We start from the raw sequence: 20,376 nt of genomic DNA on the forward strand, positions 1-20,376 counted from the left end.
TGCTAATATCGGTGGAGCCATTTTCCTCTTTCATGTAGTTGTTAGCCAGCTTGACTCGGTTAGATATTTATCATTCCTTTAAAATTTCTGCAGTAGCTTTTTTTTCCATTATGTCCTCAAATCTCCCATCTTGAAAAAAATTAGTAAGTCCTCATTTGGTTAGATTTTATTATTCCTCTAAAACTTCTGCAATAGCTCTTTTTCCATTATGTCCTCAAATCTCCTATTTTGAAAAAACAACAACAGTAAGTCCTCATTTGACCCCTCCATCCATTCTGATTGCCATACAGTTTCTTTCTTGTTTTTGTTTGTTTTGTTTTGTTTTGTTTTGTTTTGTTTATCTAACCTCTTTGGATGTGTAGCCTGGACTTCTTGACATTGTATTTTTATTATCCTCTAGTGCACACCATTATTTTACTATTTTCTATTTCTTACCACTCTACAGAAACTGTCATAAATGACTTACTGACCAAATCTAATGGTCTTTTCTTTGTCCTCAAACTTTTTAATGTTCATTTGCTCTGATTATCACTTTATTATTCTAGAAATCTTCTCTTCCATTATCTTTTTTAAACACTGTTTTTTCTTGCTTCTCCTACCTCTCTGTTAACTTATTTTCTTTTCTGATTTTTCTCCCTAGTATATTGCAACTGTAGGTATATCCTAAACAGTTATAACCTCTGGACCTAAGACTTCCAAATCCACTTGAGTGGACCACACTCTCAAAAACAGCTAAGACCTTTTTATGTGGAAGAGGGGGGAGTAGATGGAAAGGATGTGGAGCCTGATGAAGGTTTAGGGAGGGCTTTCTTCAAAACAGAAAAGGAAGGTCAGTGTAACTATAGCACTGGGGACTTGACTGAAGCAGGTACTCCTAATTTTTTGCGGTACCAAAAATTGAAAGATCAGATTGATCCAGTCCTGAAAGTTCTCAGTGGAAAGGCAAAGGAACAAGAGATGTGAGGCTTATGTAAGAATAGAGGCCCGGTGCACAGATTTGTGCACTGGTGTGGTCCCTCGGCCTGACCTGCAGGAATCCGGCTGAAACCAGCAGTCTGACATCTCCTGAGGGGCCCCAGATTGCAAGAGGGCATAGGCCAGACCATGGTACCCCATCGGTGCATGAATTCGTACACCAGGCTTCTAGTATGCATATAAGATCTTTGGTTAATCTCTTCCCGCTCTTTCCCCTCCCCCCTTCCCTCTGCGATTCATCAGTCTGTTCCATGTTTCCATGCCTATACATTGAGCATCTGCCCCCTGGTGGTCAGTGTGCATCATAGCTACCATTCGAATGGTTGAACGGTTGGACACTTAGCATATGAGCCTTTTATATATACACACACACACACACACACACACACACACACACACACTAGAGGCCCAGTGCATGACATTCGTGCACTGGGGGGCAGGGGGTCCGTCAGCCCAGCCTGCACCCTCTCTCCTTGGGGCTAAGCCAGCAGGCAGACATCCCCTGAGGGATCCTCAGTGCTGCCACAGAGGCAGGAGAGACTCCCGCCACCACTGCTGTGCTCGCCAGTCATGAGCCTGGCTTCTGGCTGAGCGGTGCTCCCCTGTGGGAGCGCACTGACCAACAGGGGGCATTGAGCGTCTGCCCCCTGGTAGTCAGTGCGTGTCATAGATTGTTCCGCTTTTTGGTAGATTTGCATATTAGGGTTTTATTATATAGGATAGTAGCTGAATATCCACACAGAATAGGAAAGGAAGGGACCTTTTAAAGGACTCATGGGTTGAGGGAAAGAGGAGGCATATGGTGACTGGAGGACTTGGTTAGATGCAACACCAATGTAATGGAGTAGGGGAGTGAAAGAGAGACATGGATAGGAGGTTGATGTTGGAGAGGAGGTTATCATCATTTGGTTTGACCAATGGAAAATTCTGTATGACATGGTTCAGGATGACCATGTCAATGGGTTGCTGAAGTGCAATGAAAGGGAAAGCTGTTGGAATACAGGAGATCAAGCAAACCTTGAGGCTGGGAAATGTGTGTGGGTCTTCCTCGGGGATGTTGAAGTCACTTAGAATCAGACAGATGTGGTAGAACTATTAAGTCTTGGGATAGCTCACCCAAAATGCAACTGTCTACTACAGTTTACAATTCATCCTCATCCTGATTTGATAGACTAATTCATCTTCTTACTGCAGTACATTCTGCTACTTTGAGCTTTTCAAACATTTTCATCATGTCAGCTTTTCAATCTTGAACCTTCAGTGGTTCTACATGCCATCAGATGAAACTCTAAATCAAGACTGGCATTTAATGCCCTCTATCAGTCTACCTCTAACAACCCTTTTCCTGATACTCTGTGTGACTCCCTGCCAGGATAATTTCCTTTCCCTCCACCAGATAAAACTTTCTTTGCTTTGACTCATATTGATCCCCATCCTGGGATACCCTTCCTCTTTGAGAGGCTAATTCGGATTCTTCCCTTAAAGCTCAGCTTAAGATGCCCCTCTCAGTAAACAACTCCCCCTCACCTCAACCGCCTAATCTCCTCTTTTCATACTCTTCTTTGGAATTATTTTGACACTCATACACACAGATACAGTGGTAAGTATTTGCTTGTATACAGCGTTATTAAAAAAGAAGTGTGTACTTTCGAAAATATATTCCTCCCCAAATTATTATATATGAACATGAAGTTTGCACATTCAAGAAACTCATGTTTGTACTTCCCAGCCTTGAGGAAATATAGGAGTGCCTTGTAGCTGCTGTTTCTGCTATTGATGGTGATATTCTACAAAGAAGTCTAGCATGGACAATAGAATTGATGTGCCATGGCACATCAGGAGCACATACAGGCATGCCTCACTTTCTTGTGCTCTGCTTTATTGCACTTCACAATTAGTATGATTTCATCAACATTGAGGCAAGATCCTTTACCAGCAAAAGCATTATGACTTGATGAAGGCTCAGGTGATGGTTAGCATTTTTTAGCAATAATGTATTTTTTAGACATAATACTATTGCACACTTAATAAATTACAGTATAGTATAAATATAAATTTTTTAAAAACTATGTTTTTATTGATTTCAGAGAGGAAGGGAAAGGCAGAGAGGAATAGAAACATCAATGATGAGAATCATTGATCGGCAGCCTCCTGCACACCCCCTACTGGGGATTGAGACCGCAACCTGTGCAAGTGCTGTGATGGGCAGTTGAACTGTGACCTTCTGGTTCATAGGTGGATGCTCAACCACTGAGCCACGCTGGCTGAGCTAAATATCCTATCTAATAAAAGAGTAATATGCAAATTGACCATTACTCCAACACACAAGATGGCCACCCCCATGTGGTCAAAGATGGATGCCGCCATGTGGACACAAGATGGCTGCCACAAGATGGCTGGCAGAGGAGGGCAGTTGGGGGCGACCAGGCCTGCAGGGAGGGACAGTTGGGGGGGGGGGACCCAGGCCTGCAGAGGAGGGCAGTTGTGGGGGGGACCGGGCCTGCAGGGGAGGACAGTTGGGCAGGAGGGCAGTTGAGGGGGGACCCAGGCTTGCAGGGGAGTGGTTAGGGGGTGATCACACTGGCAGGCAGAAGCGGTTGGGGGCAATCAGGCAGGCAGGCAGACAGGCAAGCAGTTGGGAGCCAGCAGTCCTGGATTATGAGAGGGATCCCAGATTGGAGAGGGTGCAGACTGGGCTGAGGGACACACACACACACACACACACACACACACCTGTGCATGAATTTCATGCACTGTGCCTCTAGTAACTTTTATATGCACTGGGAAACCCCACAATTTGTGGGACTTTATTGCAGTACTCACTTTATTACTAGTGGTCTGGAATCAAATTCACAATATCTCCAAGGTATGTCTGTATTGAAAATGTATAAGATCATGGAAATAATTGAGATAAGTTCCTTTACAATCTATGTGCTTACCTATAACATAGCTACTAAGAAATAAACTTTGGAAAGTATTTACGGTTTTGTTTAATCACCCTTGTATTGCCTTAGAATTGTTTTTGAGTTGTTGCATACATGCTACATGAAACAAACCAAGAAACAGTGAACTCTTTCAGAACAGATTTTAGTTTTGTTTTTCCCTTCATGTTCACTATAGAGCTGGTAACAGAGCTACCATTCAGTAAACTAGTTTAAAGAATACGTTGTTCAATCGACACAATGTTTATTTCATTGAAATATAATGTAAGATGGACCTCTCCTGTCTCTTATATGTTTATTTTGAAAATACATGGTAAGGATATAATATTTTAAAACAAAGAAATATTGAGATTATTTCTAATCCTTAGTATCTTCTAGTGCTTGTGCCAATCATATGAATATCTGGAAGAGAGCAGTCAACAGAGGGGGACGTTCAGTGTAAAGGTCCTGAGCTGGGAACATGTTTGCATATTTGAGGAGGAATGAACAAGGAGGTCAATGTGGCTGAAGGAGAGGGAGCAATGGGAAAAGTAGCAGAGGAGGGGTTGGAGAACTCACAAAGGGCCTGGCGGTGCAGGACCTTAAAGCACATTATAAGGACAAGACTTTTATTCTGAGTTGCATGAAATAGGGACCCACGGAGTTCTAACATGAACTCTACTCAAACTAATGGTTTTGAGTGGAGTTCTAACATGTTATGCCTTTCATTTTGAAGGGATCTCTCTGGTGGGAGACTATTATAGAAAACTTGTCAGGAAATTGTGATGCCTTTCAGGATAATAGCAGTAGAGGTAGAGGTGACATGAAGGGGCCAGATCCTGGATACATTTTGAAAATAGATTTCCTGATATATTGTATCTGGGGAGAGAGAGAGAGAGAGAGGAGATTCAAGAAGCATTTTTAGGAACTGAAAGAATGGAGTCATCACTACCTAAGATACAAGACTGGGAACACAACAGGCATGGAGAAAAGCTGGTTTGTAGGGAGGGGGAAAAACAGGGGCTTAATTATAAAGTTAGTTCTTTTATAATGTGCAGGTAAGCCAGAATACCAAGAAAGTTTGTCCACCTCTGCCAATTCCTCCCAGAACCCCTGAATTTGGCCAACTTTTTAGTAGATTCTTACTGTTGAGTTAAAATATTCTGAAGACTGAAGTTCAGTGACTGTGTATCCCAATTTTGTTGCATCTATAGTTTGCCTCTACGGTGGCAGGTTCCTTACAGAGTAGTAATTTGAGGAAATATAGCTGCTCTGCCTCTGGCTCACATTCATATGCAAATCTTAATAGCATGGAAACTAATAAAATATTATATTTTTATTTTTAAAATATTCAAGTGTCAGCATCCCATAACTAATGTTCTAAACAAAAGTTACCTAAAGTTTACATAACATTTTGTTCAAATGTAAACGTTGTGAACACCTGTTAAAACTTGGTAAAATATTAACATTTCATGTTTATTGAATGAAATTATTTGAGGTGGATGTTTAAGCCTCACAGTTCCTTCAGAAATGGAAAAAATGAAATTATTTTAGTAGCTGGTTAAACAAAAAACAGATTCTTGAGGACTAGAGAAAAATTTTCTAACTTTGAACAAATTCGTCATCTTATTGAATTTTTTTTTCTGTTACATTAAAGACAGTGGAGAAAGCCTCAGAATTTGGAGTTTCAAAATCATTTTCAGCTGGAAATTCAGATTTATCTAGAAGGCTTTGGGGCCAAATGATAGATTTGGAAACATCTGAGCAAATAGAGGATCATGATGAAATCTATGCAGAAGGTAAGAGAATTCAATTTTTTGCTGTGAGATTAACAACTCTTTGGAGTACAACTTATTAAAAGCATAACCTATAATGAATTTCAGAATTCAGAAAGAAAGCTTTTCTTTCTCTTGTCTTTAATTTTTGCTTATTTTATTGCCCAGAAGCTAATTTACATATTTGTTATCCACCCATTGTCACTTAGGTGTCTTGGTTATCAGATAGATTATCGGGGTATCACAGTGCTTGTATTCAAGTAACCTTTATTTTACTTAATAATGGCCCCAAAGTGCAAGAGTAGTGATGCTGGCAATTCAGATAGGCCAAAGAAGCGGTAGATGTTTCCTTTAAATGAAAGGTAAGTGTAGAACAATAAGATATTTTGTGAGAGAGAGAGAGAGAGAGAGACCACATAACTTTTATCACAGTACATTGTTATAACTTTTCTATCATCATTAGTTATTGTTAACCTCGTATTGTGCCTAATTTATAAAGTAAACTTATTATAGGTATGTATGTGTAGGAAAAACATTACACATAGGATTTGGTACTCTCCACTGTTTCAGGCATCCACTGGGTGTCTTGGAATGTTTCTCCCATGGATAAGGGAGTGAGGGGATACTGTGAACCCCTCTTTATCAATGAATGGTATTTAGTAGATCTGAATTATTCTGTACATAAGTTATTATACATATAAATATCTGAATTATCATGCACAGGTTACTCAATAAATATCTGCTCCCTTTCCCTGCCTTCCTCTGAAAGCCGATATTTGCTGCTATTATACTTTTTTGTTGTTGTTAATCCTCACACGAGGATGTTTTTCCATTGATTTTTAGAGAGAGTGGAAGGGAGGGAAGGAGAGGGAGAGAGAAACATTGATGTGAGAGAGACACATGGATTGGTTGCCTCCCACACACACCTGACCATGGCCGGGGATGGAACCTGCGACCCTTCAGTGCGTGAGCTGACATACTAACCACTTAGCAATACCAGCCAGGGTGCTAGTATACTTTTTACACTTAGTTTCTACTACCTTGATTCATTTTTTCCTGTTTTATATATCATACATTCCTATCTATATTAAGTACCTTTTAGCATCATTCAATGTATAGAAACACTCCATTCCCTCAGAGCTATGTGATAATGCTAATAATGATTAAGGTAATGCTGAAGTAGACATTTTGTCACCTATATATTTAAGAAGATTTTCTGGCTACCACTAAGAAAGAAATCCAAATGGACTTGACTTCCAGGATATCCCACTCAGTTTTTATAGTCTTCCTCCTATGTCAGTGACCGCTCCTTCCTAGTTTCCTGGTTCTGCCTTCTCTCTTCAGCCTCTAAATACTGGAGTTTCTCAGGGTGAGTCCTTCCTCCTTTGGCAACCTCATCCACTTCTACAGCTTTAAGGACCATCTGTAAGCTAACAACAGCCATATTTATTTCTTCAGCTTGGACCTCTCCCCTGAAGTACAGGTTGGTGTAGCCAATACCTATTTGACATCCCTATTTGGATGTCTCAAAAGCATCTCAAAACTGAACTCAAGTCTAAAACTGATCTGATCTTCCCCCCAAAGCTGCTGCCCCCTGGGCCTTCCCTGGCTCAGTAAGTGGTATCTCCATCCTTGCAATTGCTTAGGCCAGTGGTCGGCAAACTCATTAGTCAACAGAGCCAAATATCAACAGTACAACGATTGAAATTTCTTTTGAGTGCCAAATTTTTTAAACTTAAACTACATAGGTAGGTACATTGTTATTAACTTAATTAGGGTACTCCTAAGCTGGCCTTTGCTAAAAACTCAAGGGGCCAAAGAGCCGCATGTGGCTCGCGAGCCGCAGTTGCCCACCACTGGCTTAGGCCAAAAACCTGTAGATTTCTTTCTCTTACATCTCATATCCAGTCCATCAGCAAGTCAAGTCAACTTCACCTCAAAACATTATTTTTTATAATGACCATTTTTAATACCTCCACTCCTAGGCCACCATCACCCCTCTCCTAGATTATTGCATTTGTCTCCCGGATGGTGTGCCCTGCTTCCGTGTGTGTCTCCTTATAGGCTATTTTAACATCGTCGTCGAGTGATCTCTGCTCACAACCCTCCTGTGGCTTCCCATTGCATTCAGAGTAAAAGCCAAAGTACCTAGAATGGTGTCAAGACTCTAAAGAAGGGGTTTTCAACCTCAGCACTATGATAATTTTTGTTGTGGGTGCTGCTGTGTACATTGTAAGATGTTTAGCAGCATCCATAGTCCCTACCCGCTAAATGCCAATGTCACCTCCCCCAGTAGTGACAACCAAAAATGACTTCAGACGTTGCGAGATGTCCACTGGAGCACGATTTCACCCTAATCTAGAACCACTGCTCTAAACTTGATCCCCACATTACCTCTACCACCTCATCTCCTACTGTTTCCTCCAACCTCCTTCACTCGCTCCTCTCCAGCCACTGCCTACTTACTATTTCTCCAACACACTAGGCACTCTCCTGTCCTAGGGCCTTTGCACTTGCTTTTCCTCTGTGTGGAATAATCTTTCCTTACGTAGCCATGTGGCTCACTTCCTCACTTGCTTTCCTTCTTTGTTCAAGTATCTCCTCAGTGAGGCCTCCTTTGACCACCCAATTTAAAAATAACATCTGTCTTCCATTTCTTATACACCTTTTCTCTTTCCCCGGCTCTGTTTTCCTGACTTACTTGTTTATAGTCTCTCTTCCCCAGTTAGAATGTAAGCTTCATGGTCTGGTAGGTTTTATTTTTTCTGTTTTGTTCCAGAACAGTACGTGACACATGATCAGTGCTCAATTAATATGTACTGAATGAATGAAAACAGTGAATGAAGAAAGGTCTCTGAAGTAGCTGAAATATTAAAAGATGTTTTTGTTTTATTGATAGCTCAGGAGCTGGTCAATGACTGGTTAGACACCAAACTCAAGCAAGAACTAGCAAGTGATGGGGAAGCTGAAGACACTGTATCCAGTATCCCTCCTGTGTTAGAAGCCACTGGTCATTTGAAATATGACAGGTTTGATGGTAAGAACTGATCTAATCAGTCAAAGCTTTAACGTCCAATTAATGTGTCTAAGAAGTCTTTTCAATTGTTTTGAATAATAAATGTTATTTGACTTTTCTGTGTGTTAGTTTTATAATTGGCTTTAATTTTTCTTGATTCAATTTAAATTACTTATCTATATCCTCAGTAAATTCATGATGTTTTTAAAAATTAAAATATTCAATTATTTATAATTCTTACTAGAGGCCCGATGCATGAAATTCGTGCAAGAGTAGGCCTTCCTTTCCCCTGCTGCCGGCACCAGCTTCCCTTCAGCACCTGGGACCTGGACTTCCCTCCGGCCACCGGTACCCGGGACCTGGGCTTCCCTCTGGCTGCTGGCACCCAGGATCCAGGCTTCCCTCACAGAGGCAGGCCCTGCCCACTCGCTGCAGCCCGCTGGTTGGTGGCCTGGGCCTCCCTCTTTGGGGCAATCATGGAGCCTCCCGATTGATAGCCCCGCCGGCCGGTGGCCTGGGCCTCCCTCTGCGGGGTGATCATGGGGCGATGGACAGGCCCCTGACCAATCGCATCACACCCACCTTGGCTGGCCTGGCGCCAGTGGGTGTCATAGCCCGGATGGTCATCCGGATGGTTGTTCTGCTGTTCGGCCATTCGGTTGATTTGCGTATTACACTTTTATTACATAGGATAATTATAATAGTAAATAAAGCTGTTTAAGAGTGCCTCTTCCTATATATTATTGGATGGCTATTTACTTTAGAGACTACATTTAAACACCCATATATCATTTTATATTTATAAAATGCTTCTTATATCTTTATAAGGAAAATAATTACTTATACACATAGCTAGTTAAATAGCTAACTTGTGATGGTTCTTCAAATGTAGCCAAAGAGCCTGAGATTTTTCCCCTGAGCATAATGGTAGGCATAGTGACAGTGGTGGCAGCTCCTTATGCATTACTCATGCCTTGGTGAATTCACCTGGCAGCATTCCCCTTGTTAGGACTCTGCAAATCCCCAGCTCAGGAATCACAAGGTCATGAACTCTTACAGTCAGAGGAATCCTTCAAGATTACCTGGTCTGAACTATTCTCTTCACCCCCAGATAGAGACCCTTCTCCAGCATACCTACTGTGGGGTGCTGTAATCTCTGCCACACACCCCCCAGGATGGAGAGGCTGCACTTGGGAGGAGCCTGTTCAGCTGTTGTGAGGCTCTGATTGTCACAGCATTCTCTCTTAGTTAGGAGAATTAGAATTATGTCCTCAGTAACTTTCACCCATTAGTGCCACAGAAAATAATATTGTGTTCCCTCTTCGATTGATGTTTCTCACATCAGTGTTTCTCTGTCTCTCTCTGTCTAAAACCAGTAGACATTTATCCTCAGGTGAAGATTTAAAAAAAAAAAAAAGACAGATTGGCAGAATGAATTAAAAATATGACATAACTATATCCTGTCCATAAAAGACAATTTAGTTTCAAATATATAAATAAGTCGAAAGTAAAGGATGGAAAAAGAAATACTATGCAAACAGTAACCAAAAGAAAACAAGAGCAGCTTACTAATATCAGAAAAAAATAAAGATAAAAGAAATGCTATAGAGACAAAGAAGGGCATTTTATAATGATCAAAGGGTCAATCCATCAAGAAAACATACGTATTTTGTTTGTTTTATATATATATATAACATATATATATAACATATATATACTTAACAAAAGTGCCCCAAAATGTGAAGCAAAAACTGATAGAACTGAAGAGAGAAATAGATTATTCAGTAATGACAACTAGAGGCTTTAAGATCCCATTTTTAATAATGTATGGAACTACAAGGTGTACTAAACAGAACATCAACAGGGAGGATGTTCAATATTATGAGTCATTAGGAAAATGAAAGTTAAAACTACCATGAGTAACCACTTACACACCTTTTAAAAATGATTTAAATTAAATATTGGTCAGGATGTGGAGGAACTAGATACTTCCATACTGCTCATGAGAAAGTAAAATCATCTAGCCACTTTGGAAAGAAACAGTTTGGCAGTTTCTTGAAAAGTTTCTCTTCTCAGGAGAAGAGAAAGAATATGTTCATACAAAGACTTATATACAAACTAGAGGCCCGGTGCACGAAACTTGTGCACTGGAGGAGGAGTCCCTCAGCCCGGTCTGTGCCCTCTCACAGTTGGGAGCCCTCGGGGGATGTCGGACTGACGGCTTAGCGCTGCCATGGAGGTGGGAAAGGCTGCTGCCATGGCTGCTGCACTCACCAGCCATGAGCCTGACTCAGGGCTTCTGGCTGAGTGGTGCTCCCCCTGTGGGAGCACACTGATCACCAGGGGGCAGCTCCTGCATTGAGTGTCTGTCCCCTGGTGGTCAGTGCACATCATAGTGACCGGTTGTTCTGCCATTCGGTTGATTTGCATATTACCCTTTTACTATATAGGATGTTCATAACAACTTTGTTTATAATAGCCCAAATCTGGAATAACCCAAATGTTTATCCACAGATGAATGAGTGAATAAATTGCGATATGCCCATACAGTGGAATACTACTCAGCAGTAAAAAAAGATAAACTATTGATACAACATGGATGAGTCTCAAAATAATTATGTTGAGTAAAAGAAGCCTGACCAAAAAGAAAAAAAAAAAGAGTACATAGCTTATGATTTAATTGTTACAAAATTCTAGAAAATATAACCAAATCTATCTATAATCTATAATAATAAAAGGGTAGTATACTAATTAGACCGGACATCCTTCCGGACAACCTTCCAGACAAAGCCAGGGCTGTGAAGGAAGCCCAGGTCCTGGGTGCCTGCCAGCGGCTGGAGGGAAGCCCAGGTCCCGGGTGCTAGAGGGAAGCCAGTGCCAGCAGCCGAGGGAAGGAAGGCCTACTCTTGCATGAATATCGTGCATCGGGCCTTTAGTCTGTAATAACAAAAGTAGGTCTGTGGTTGCTTGGGATAGGGCAGAGAACATGGAGAAAAGTGGGAGAGAGAGATTACAGATAAGCATGAGAACCTTCTGGAGGCTGACAGAAATGCTCATTATCTTGACTGTACTGATGGTTTACTGGTAGATGTATGTCAAGCATTATTGTAAACTTTAAATATTTACGGTTTAGCCCTAGCCTGTTTTGCTTAGTGGATAGAGCATTGGCCTTCGGACTGAAGGGTCCTGGGTTGGATTCCAGTCAAGGGCACATGCCCAGGTCGCTGGCTCGATCCCCAGTAGGGGGGATTCAGGAGGCAGCCAGTCAATGATTCTCATCATTGATGTTTCCATCTCTCACCCCCTCTCACTTTCTCTCTGAAATAAATAAAAATATATTTTAAAAATAAAAAATTAAAAAGTTTCCCTTGAAATGGAAGTCCAGCTTTAAAATAAATAAATACATATACATATATATGCATATATGTGTGTGTGTGTGTGTGTATATATATTTACAATTTATTTGTTAATTATAACCACAGTTAAGCCATTTTTTAAAAAGCAGTAGAGTCCTCAAGGATGTTTAGATTAAAGTAATATATTTTAAATCTGACAGTGAGGGAGTCTTTAGTGACTTGGGTGAGGGCAATTTATGAGTAGATGGTATTTTTTCCTCTTAGTAGTAGTTTATTACTGAGTTCTATACTTAGGCAATTGGCATTATCAGTTACTATTTATTAAACACTCACAATATTGTATTTTTATTGTATCAGGATTATTTATATAAATATGGAAATTATATTAAATTTAATTTTTTTTTATTTTTTTGTCATTGTTCTGTTTCTTGCAGATTTATGTGGCTACTTGGAGGAAGAAGAGGAAAGTAGCACTGTTCAAAAATTTATAGACCATCTGCTCCATAAAGATGTGGTGGATTCTGAGATGTTGGAAGATATCGAAATGAGTGGAAACCACGACAAGAAGCAGCAGAAGGATCCTCGTCTTACCATGGAGATAAGACATAAGCAGGTGGGAGGGAAAAACAAAATTAAAATGGATAACAGGAAGCAATCTTTGTATAATACATTTAATAAGCTTAAATAAAGACTGAAGCCTTATTATGAAAAAGGGTGCCATCTGTCGTTTGGTTAGAAAGAATAAAAATAAAATATAAGAACTTCAGAAGAAAAATAATGCTCATAAACTGAGGATAGGAAACTATTTTAAAAAATCCCAAAAAAGGAATAATTGAATTTGACCAACAGAGTGTTGGGCTAAACTTTATTAATTTGGATGTGGTACTTCCTATTACAAATATGTAGATTGGGTTTTGCTTGAATTTGGTTTTTGAATTGAGACATCAATATATTAATATCATGAATATTCTGTTGAATGTTATAATGGTAATTCTTTCCTAGACAACTGAAAAATTCACTCGTTTTGTGATTATAATTTGAAAGGAAGGACAGATCTGAATTAAATCTAGTTCAGCTGTTTTGAATTAGAAAGGCATATGGAAACTTTCTTTTCTTTAAAGGGAATAGTAGGTTACAGGAAAAAGATGCGTCTCACACTTTGTAGAGGAGCTTCAGGAAATCAGAATGACCCAGCCTTTGCCAAAAGTCCAGAACTAAGACTAAACTGAATTAATGTTTATACATGTGTGCCACCTTTTTATAACACTGAATCTCTGATTGCTTTAAACCATAAAGTGTGCCTAATCGGCACTGGGATGTTAGAAAAACTGAGTAGAGGTTTATCCTGGTTTAGATTTATGATAGAGAGGAGAAAATTTTCAATAAGAGATAGCCATTATCTAGAAGTCATTACTGGACAGTAAGATACGGGTAAAGTTAAGTGAAGCAGGAGGGAAAGGACCACTCGTTAATTCATAGCTAGTCAAGCCTCTAAAGAATTAATAGGTTTTAAAAATTATTGTGCTTATTTAGAAATACCTGTGAAGTTCATGGTTTTGGTTTTCAAGTATGATCCAGAATCATTAATATACAGTATTTAAATCATCATAGAAGTGAATAAAGGATTGTGGTGTTCCTTAAGGCACTACAGATGCTCCTTGACTTATGATGCGGTTACATCTCAATAAATATATCATAAGTTGAGAATATCATCAGTCAAAAATGCATTTAATACACCTAACTTACCACCTAGCCTACCTTAGACATGCTCAGGATACTTGCATTAGCCTACAGATGGGCAAAATCGTCTCACTGCTGCTGTTGGCATCATGAGAAAGTGTCATGCCACATATCGCTAGCCTAGAAAAAGAACAAAATTCAAAATTGGAAGTATGGTTTACTGAACACGTATTGCTTTTGCACCATTCTAAAGTAAAAAAAATTGTAAGTAGAACCATTATAAATCAGGGACCATCTGTAAATCATTGTTCTATCCTTTACAATGTAGCCTCCCCAAAATATTAATCTTTTCAAAATTATAATTAGTATGCAGGCATGGTCTAAATAAATAGCACTAATTTGGAAAATCATTACTAAATGAGAGTTCAGAACTTGGCAGCTGACCCATTAAATTTTCAACTTTTTCATGGTACAGATTATTCCCTAATTGTTGAGAGTCATCTTACCTAACTTCACTTAAAATTTCATATTGGTCCTTACGCAGTAAACAAATGAATTCTCTCCATTCTTCTGATAAATAGTGGGGTTCTGGAGCAGAATGGGTCTATTCTGAACTTAAAATGTATTCCACAGTTTTGTAAATCCCTTTCTACTTGAAAGGATGCATTTTCCCCTTGTATTCTCTCCTTAAGGTAAAAGAAAATCGCTTAAGACGGGAGAAAGAACTGGAGCGCCAAAGAATTGAAAAGACCCTGAAAAAATCTGCCTTCTTAGAGGCTCAGTATCTGGTGCAAGAAGAGAAGAGGAGGAAGGCTCTGGAGGCCAAGAAAGAGGAGGAGGCGATTCAGAGGGAGATGGTAAAGCTGCGGAGGGAGATAATTGAGAGGAGGCTCACAGTGCAAGAAGCATGGAAAATGTAAGCCAGCTGTGATGAGCGGTGTATTAAGCAGTCATTTTGGAAGTACTCTAAAGTTTTTTAAAATGCACAAACATTAAAATTGCAAAACACAACAGAGAAATCACCCACTATTCCACCATCTTAAATTAATGCTTTCACTTTTCCATGTATTTCTTCCTGACCTCGGTCCTTTTACATATTTAATTGCAGCTATAAAGTACACCTAATTTGTTATTCTTTTTTGTGTTCCACTATTTATGCATTCATTGGTTGATTCTTGTATGTATTCTGAATGGAGATCAAACTGGCAACCTTGGCATATCAGGACGACACTCTAACCAAATGAGCTACCCAGCCAGGGCCTTAATTTGTTATTCTGGTTGCAATTATCACATTAATTGGAGTCCTAAAATCTGTATCTTAACCCATTGAGTTCCTATACCATAATTTATGTAATGATCTCCCCTCCTTATACTGGTAAGCATTACAGCTATTTCAGATTTTTTTCAGCAATAGTGCACTGAGCATCCTTAAGCACAGAACTTTTTTATTCATTTGAATTATATTCTTAGGAGTGTAATTACTGAGTCAAATGGTATAGGCCTTTTTATGACTCTTGAAACATTGCCAAACTGCTTTCCAAATGGGTTGGACTTATTTATACTATTGCTGGCAGTAGGCCAGTTTTCCACACTTTTCTCAGCATTGAGGAGTATCATCATTTTCAACATGATTTGTATTTTTAATAGGTATTATATTGGTTAGTTTGCATCTCTTAGGTTACCTGAACATTCTTAAGATTTAACCCTTTGCACTCGCTTGCTTTTTTCTCGATTCCTTTATTCTACTCAGGATTTAATTTTTTAAATACCCCAGATTTTACAAAGCGCGGCAGTAGAATAAAACACTGGAGTTTCTTTTCATACAAACTTATTTATTTGGATTTTTTTATATTTCAAATTATTGATACATTCAAAGAGTATAAAAAGAGCTGCTACCGATCGATGCTAACCGTGTCGAGTCACACTCGACATCCGAGTGCAAAAGGTTAATTGTGCCTCACCTTATTGTGAATTGCATCAGTCTTATCTTCTGATGATCATCTGGAGGTCACCCTGCCCCGCTGCCACTAATAGAGAAAAAGAATCTATATATATAAAAGCCTAAGTGATCGGCCGACCAGCCTACTGGCCGACTGGCCAGTAGCTATGACGTGCGCTGATCACTAGAGGGCAGATGCTCAACGCAGGAGTGGAAACCACAGGCATGGAAACATGGAACAGGCTAATGAATCGCGGGGAGAAGGGAGGGCAGGAAGAGATTAACCAAAGATATTATATATGTATACTAGAGGCCCGGTGCACGGATTTGTGCACTGATGGGGTCCCTCAGCCTGGCCTGTGAGGATCAGGCTGAAACCAGCTCTCCGACATCCCCCAAGAGGTCCCAGATTGCTAGAGGATGCAGGCCAGGCCGAGGGACCCCACCGGTGCACGAATTTGTGCACCGGGCCTCTAGTCTTTATATATATAAGGCTAATATGCTAAGTGTCCCTCCGACCATCCGACCAGTTGCTTTGACGCGCACTGACCACCAGGGGGCAGATGCTCAACGCAGGAGCTGCCGTGACATGCACTGGCCATTTACAAAGAAACAGCACCATGGACCTGGTGCCAACAAAGCAACACTCAGCTTCTCCCAACTGGGACACAGGCCCTGCTACCACCCCGGAGCGACAGCCCACCAAATTGCAGCCAATGTTGCCAAAACCCCATGGCACAAAATGCAGCCCACAGCCCAGCCCAGAAACAGTCACTGTGGGCACTGGGTAATGACATCACATAGCAAAGCCCAGCTTCCTCTCTGTAGTGACTAGCCTTCTTGGAGTTTCTTCCGCCCAAGAACATGACTTGCTTTATAGCCAGGTGCAAACATTTCACACTTGAACCAAATGCCTGTGAATTTTCCTGTGCCTCATCTCATTTGATCCTCACAGAAGTTCTGGAGTAGGTAGATAGGAGACTCCATAGAATCCTATTTTATTTTAATTAGCCGGAAAACAGAGATTTAGAAAGTTTAGAAACTTGACCCGACTGAAAAGAAGGTGGACCTTGAAAATGATTTCAGGTTTTCTCACTGCGCAGAATATAGTCAAACACTGCTGCAGTTAAATATTTTACCCTTTGTTCTCCCTGCATAATCTACAATAATAATCTGCTTTGTGTTGATATTTACTGCTGTGTTGCTGACAATTACCTGAAAGAGAAGTTGGGGTGCTTCACTGGGCTGGAAAAAGTTTAGCTAAATCAGAAAGCAGGTCTAATTAAGCAAGTTTATTCTATATATATAAGAGGCTAAGTTGATTCGCGCATGCGCAATACATATAAAGCTCTTGCTGGCACCAGTCACATGTGTGTCGATTTGGTTGACACTTCTCTTATAGAGAAAGGGCTAATAGCAATGTTAAAATATTCTAATTAATTTCCTTTCAATGTGCATGAATCCATGCACTGGGCCACTAGTATCTAACGTAAGAGGAAAAACAAAATAGTTCTCACAGGATGTAGGACTGTTATGAATCTTCATGAAAAAAATGAGCTTCATAAATGAAATAACTGATGTATTTGTTGGGAGAAATAGCATTGATGTATGAACTGCAAAAGCCTTGGAACAACGCGCCTGGAGTGGCTGAATACTCAAACTGAGCTGCCAGCCAGACTATTAGGTAATCCCTCCCACCCCGTCAGCCCACACAGCTTCCCCCTGTGTTCCTGATTACTCTCATTCTACTCAATTTGAAACAGCTCGGCAGTGGACTTGTGCTTCGCTTTCAAGTGCCAGGCTCAGGCCTCCTCCAGACGCCATTCCTTTTAGAAAGCAGTCACCAGGGTTTCAGTGAGTTCTTGCTGAGGTCAGCCTTGCTTTTCAGATTGCTCTTAAGCCCTGACAAACCTAGGCAGACATAAAATAAATTGTGAAGCAAGTAACATTTGATGGTAGCGGGAAGCTCTTCTCCAGTGGGCACTCGGCAGATGTTCACTGACCTGTCATTTCTTTTAAACGTTAAAAATCAGACCCCTGGTTACAGTGAGAGGTATTGTGCTATACTTCTAGGTGGATACACTGATTTAAACATTCCAGAAAGCAATTTGGCAATAAACAACAAGAGCTATAAAAATGTTGCTATCAGGACCTGGAAATTTCCAGTTCTAGGGAAACTACCCTAAGAAAATGAGCAGAAATCCAGACAAAGATTTGTGCACAAAGGTAATTAAAGTAATATTATTTATGATAACAGGCATTAATAAATAGTGGAGAAATTAATAAACAATGATTCTGTAATGAAACAGCGCTGACATGTTATCAATGTGTTTTTTCCGGGAGGAAATATAGATGGCTTGTGTACCTCTCCACTCTTTCACAATGAGCAGATAATACTTTCACAATAGATACTTATTTTTTAAAAATCAGATCCAGAACTGTATTTCTTTAAATGCCCACTATGATCTGCCTAAAACCACACAATGTTGTTGTGGCATTGGTAAGTTTGGAAAAGTTCAGTTAAATTGTATTGTTGGTAGGGTTTTTTAACTTATTTGTAAGCTAACCTGCTTCATTGCATAGTTTCAAAGGAGCTTCCCTTAAGAGATTTATTAATTACAAAGGGAAAAATAGCAACTTTGTACTGGAGAAACCACCTTAACCAAGTGATGGTTAACATCACTGGTAATAAGATATAACACTGTGTGCTCCCTTGTATGAGATAGGAGAATTAGTGAGAGGATGTCTGCAGAGTACTCAGACATCCCTGTCTCAATTTGAGTTCCCACAAATGTAAAGTGAAGTGGAGAAAGACCAGGTGACTTGCCTGAGTTTTCACAGCTGATTTGTGGCCAAAGTCCATGAATCCTGATTCCTGACTTGGTATGTTTACTACCACATTAGTAGTATATATATATATATATATAGACCTTATACCTATGCAGTTTAATATACTCCAATAAGAAGGCAGTGGCTATGAGCTTACATGAATATAAGAGGGATGACCTAGATGAGAAAGAATCGATAATTGGGCGAGAAAGAGGATGGCCAGAAAGATGAGCAACCAAGTTACTAACAAACTCTTGTTACTTTCTTTATTTTTATTAAGTTCTGTATTTTCTCTTTCAAGATTAATATAAATTCTGTTCTTACTCAATAACACCTGATTCTTTTATTATCTTTCTCCCTAGAACCCTTGTAAATGCCTTATTGTAAAAATCTCATTTCTTTTTTGTGCCACCCTTATAAGAAGAGAGAGAATTTATGTCTATGTTAGAGAATACCTAGTAGTTGTTAACTCTCAAACTTTGGTCAAAGTATCACTCAATATTAAACTCAATAAAAATACTTTACTAAAATGTCTATAGAGCTTTCTACTTCTCAGAGTACATTATAATAATTTTATTTCATTTTACCTGTATTTTATTTTAAAAAGGAATAAAGTAAGGCCCCCCCCCAAAAAAACCTATTGTGAGCTTTAACGCCAGATCTAAAAATCTGTGTCTCCTGATGGAAAAGTCAGTATTCATTCCACTAGGGTCTGTTGTAATTACTCATTGTTAAGTCTATTGTTCATATATGTATTTTTAAATTGTTAGAGAGAAGAAAAAGCAAGAAGAAAGTTCTCCAAAATATCCAGAAAAAGGCATATTCCAAGGTGTTCATATTCTTTTGGAGGAAGAAAAAATGGCAAAAGAGAGAAAGAAGAAACTGAAGGAGTTATTAATCCAGACTTACAAGGAAAATCAGCAGGTGGGAATTGTAATGTTTCTTTACTCAGCATTCTGTAGCATAAATGACAAAGGCTCCATCAGAGATGGCACAAAGTAACACTAAGCCCAACCGAGGCGATTTTTTTTTTAAAGCTAGACATATTTGATGGTGGCTTTTTAGACTGATGGTCAAGAAGTCATAAGAATTCAGATATAAAACAAGAGTTTGGTCAGAGTTTTGGTTTCAGGAATAAAGAGGGAAGTGTGGTAGAAGGAAATGTTAAGATTTGGGATTAACATTTTGAGAAAGATTGGCAAAGACTCGTAGATGCTGTGTCCTTCCTGAGACTGACAGAGTTGGTGTGACTTCCTGCAGCAACAGGTCAGATTTCTGAAAGAAAGTAGGAGGCAAATGAGTACTCAGGGGGCCATCTTGAGAAACATAAGGAAAAAGTGCCATGATATATTACCCAACCAGTGAGAGATGAGTAGAATATGTGCTCCCAATAAGATTAACTTTTATTCTTTATTGGGGAAGTCCACTATACAAGAAGAAATAATAATGTATGTTTTAGATGGAAGTGCTAGGTATGAATTTTAGACACATAAGAATTTTACAAATTTAGTGCCCTACTAAAACAGATTTTAGAAAGACCAGCCAGTGTATGTAAACATGAGATTGTGAATGAGTTATCTCCACTTTGTCACAGATTCTGCTTAATTTGAACCTATACTTTATTATTATAGTTTTTATTTTTAAATAATCTTAGACATACAGAATAGTTGCAAAAAACGGTACACAGTTTCTGAATACCCTTCACGCAGCTTTCCCCAATATCAATATCTTACATAAGCATAGTATAATTATCAAAACTGGGAAATTAATATTGGTATTTAGTTAAATACCATTAACTAAAATATAGCTTCTTCTAGAGACCTGGTGCACGGATTCGTGCATCAGTGGGGTCTCTCAGCCTGGCCTGCATGGATTGGGCCGAAAC

The 20,376-nt window shown here is 39.6% G+C and overlaps 1 protein-coding gene across 2 annotated transcripts in view; it reads left to right on the forward strand.

Moving 5' to 3' along the window:
• CCDC191 (coiled-coil domain containing 191) overlaps positions 1-20,376 on the forward strand; it is a 78,018-nt gene that overhangs the window by 3,398 nt on the left and 54,244 nt on the right. The window contains exons 3-7 of one of the 2 annotated variants that reach the window (XM_028153313.2): positions 5,554-5,695; positions 8,571-8,708; positions 12,478-12,656; positions 14,416-14,639; positions 19,262-19,415. In XM_028153313.2, coding sequence (XP_028009114.2) covers positions 5,554-5,695; positions 8,571-8,708; positions 12,478-12,656; positions 14,416-14,639; positions 19,262-19,415 — 837 coding nt within the window. Of the gene's footprint in view, positions 1-5,553; positions 5,696-8,570; positions 8,709-12,477; positions 12,657-14,415; positions 14,640-19,261; positions 19,416-20,376 lie in introns of those variants that run through there. The other variant, XM_028153314.2, reaches the window with a different exon arrangement.

Source organism: Eptesicus fuscus, chromosome 3, assembly GCF_027574615.1.
Source record: "Eptesicus fuscus isolate TK198812 chromosome 3, DD_ASM_mEF_20220401, whole genome shotgun sequence".
In the NCBI taxonomy this organism is placed as follows: domain Eukaryota; kingdom Metazoa; phylum Chordata; class Mammalia; order Chiroptera; family Vespertilionidae; genus Eptesicus; species Eptesicus fuscus.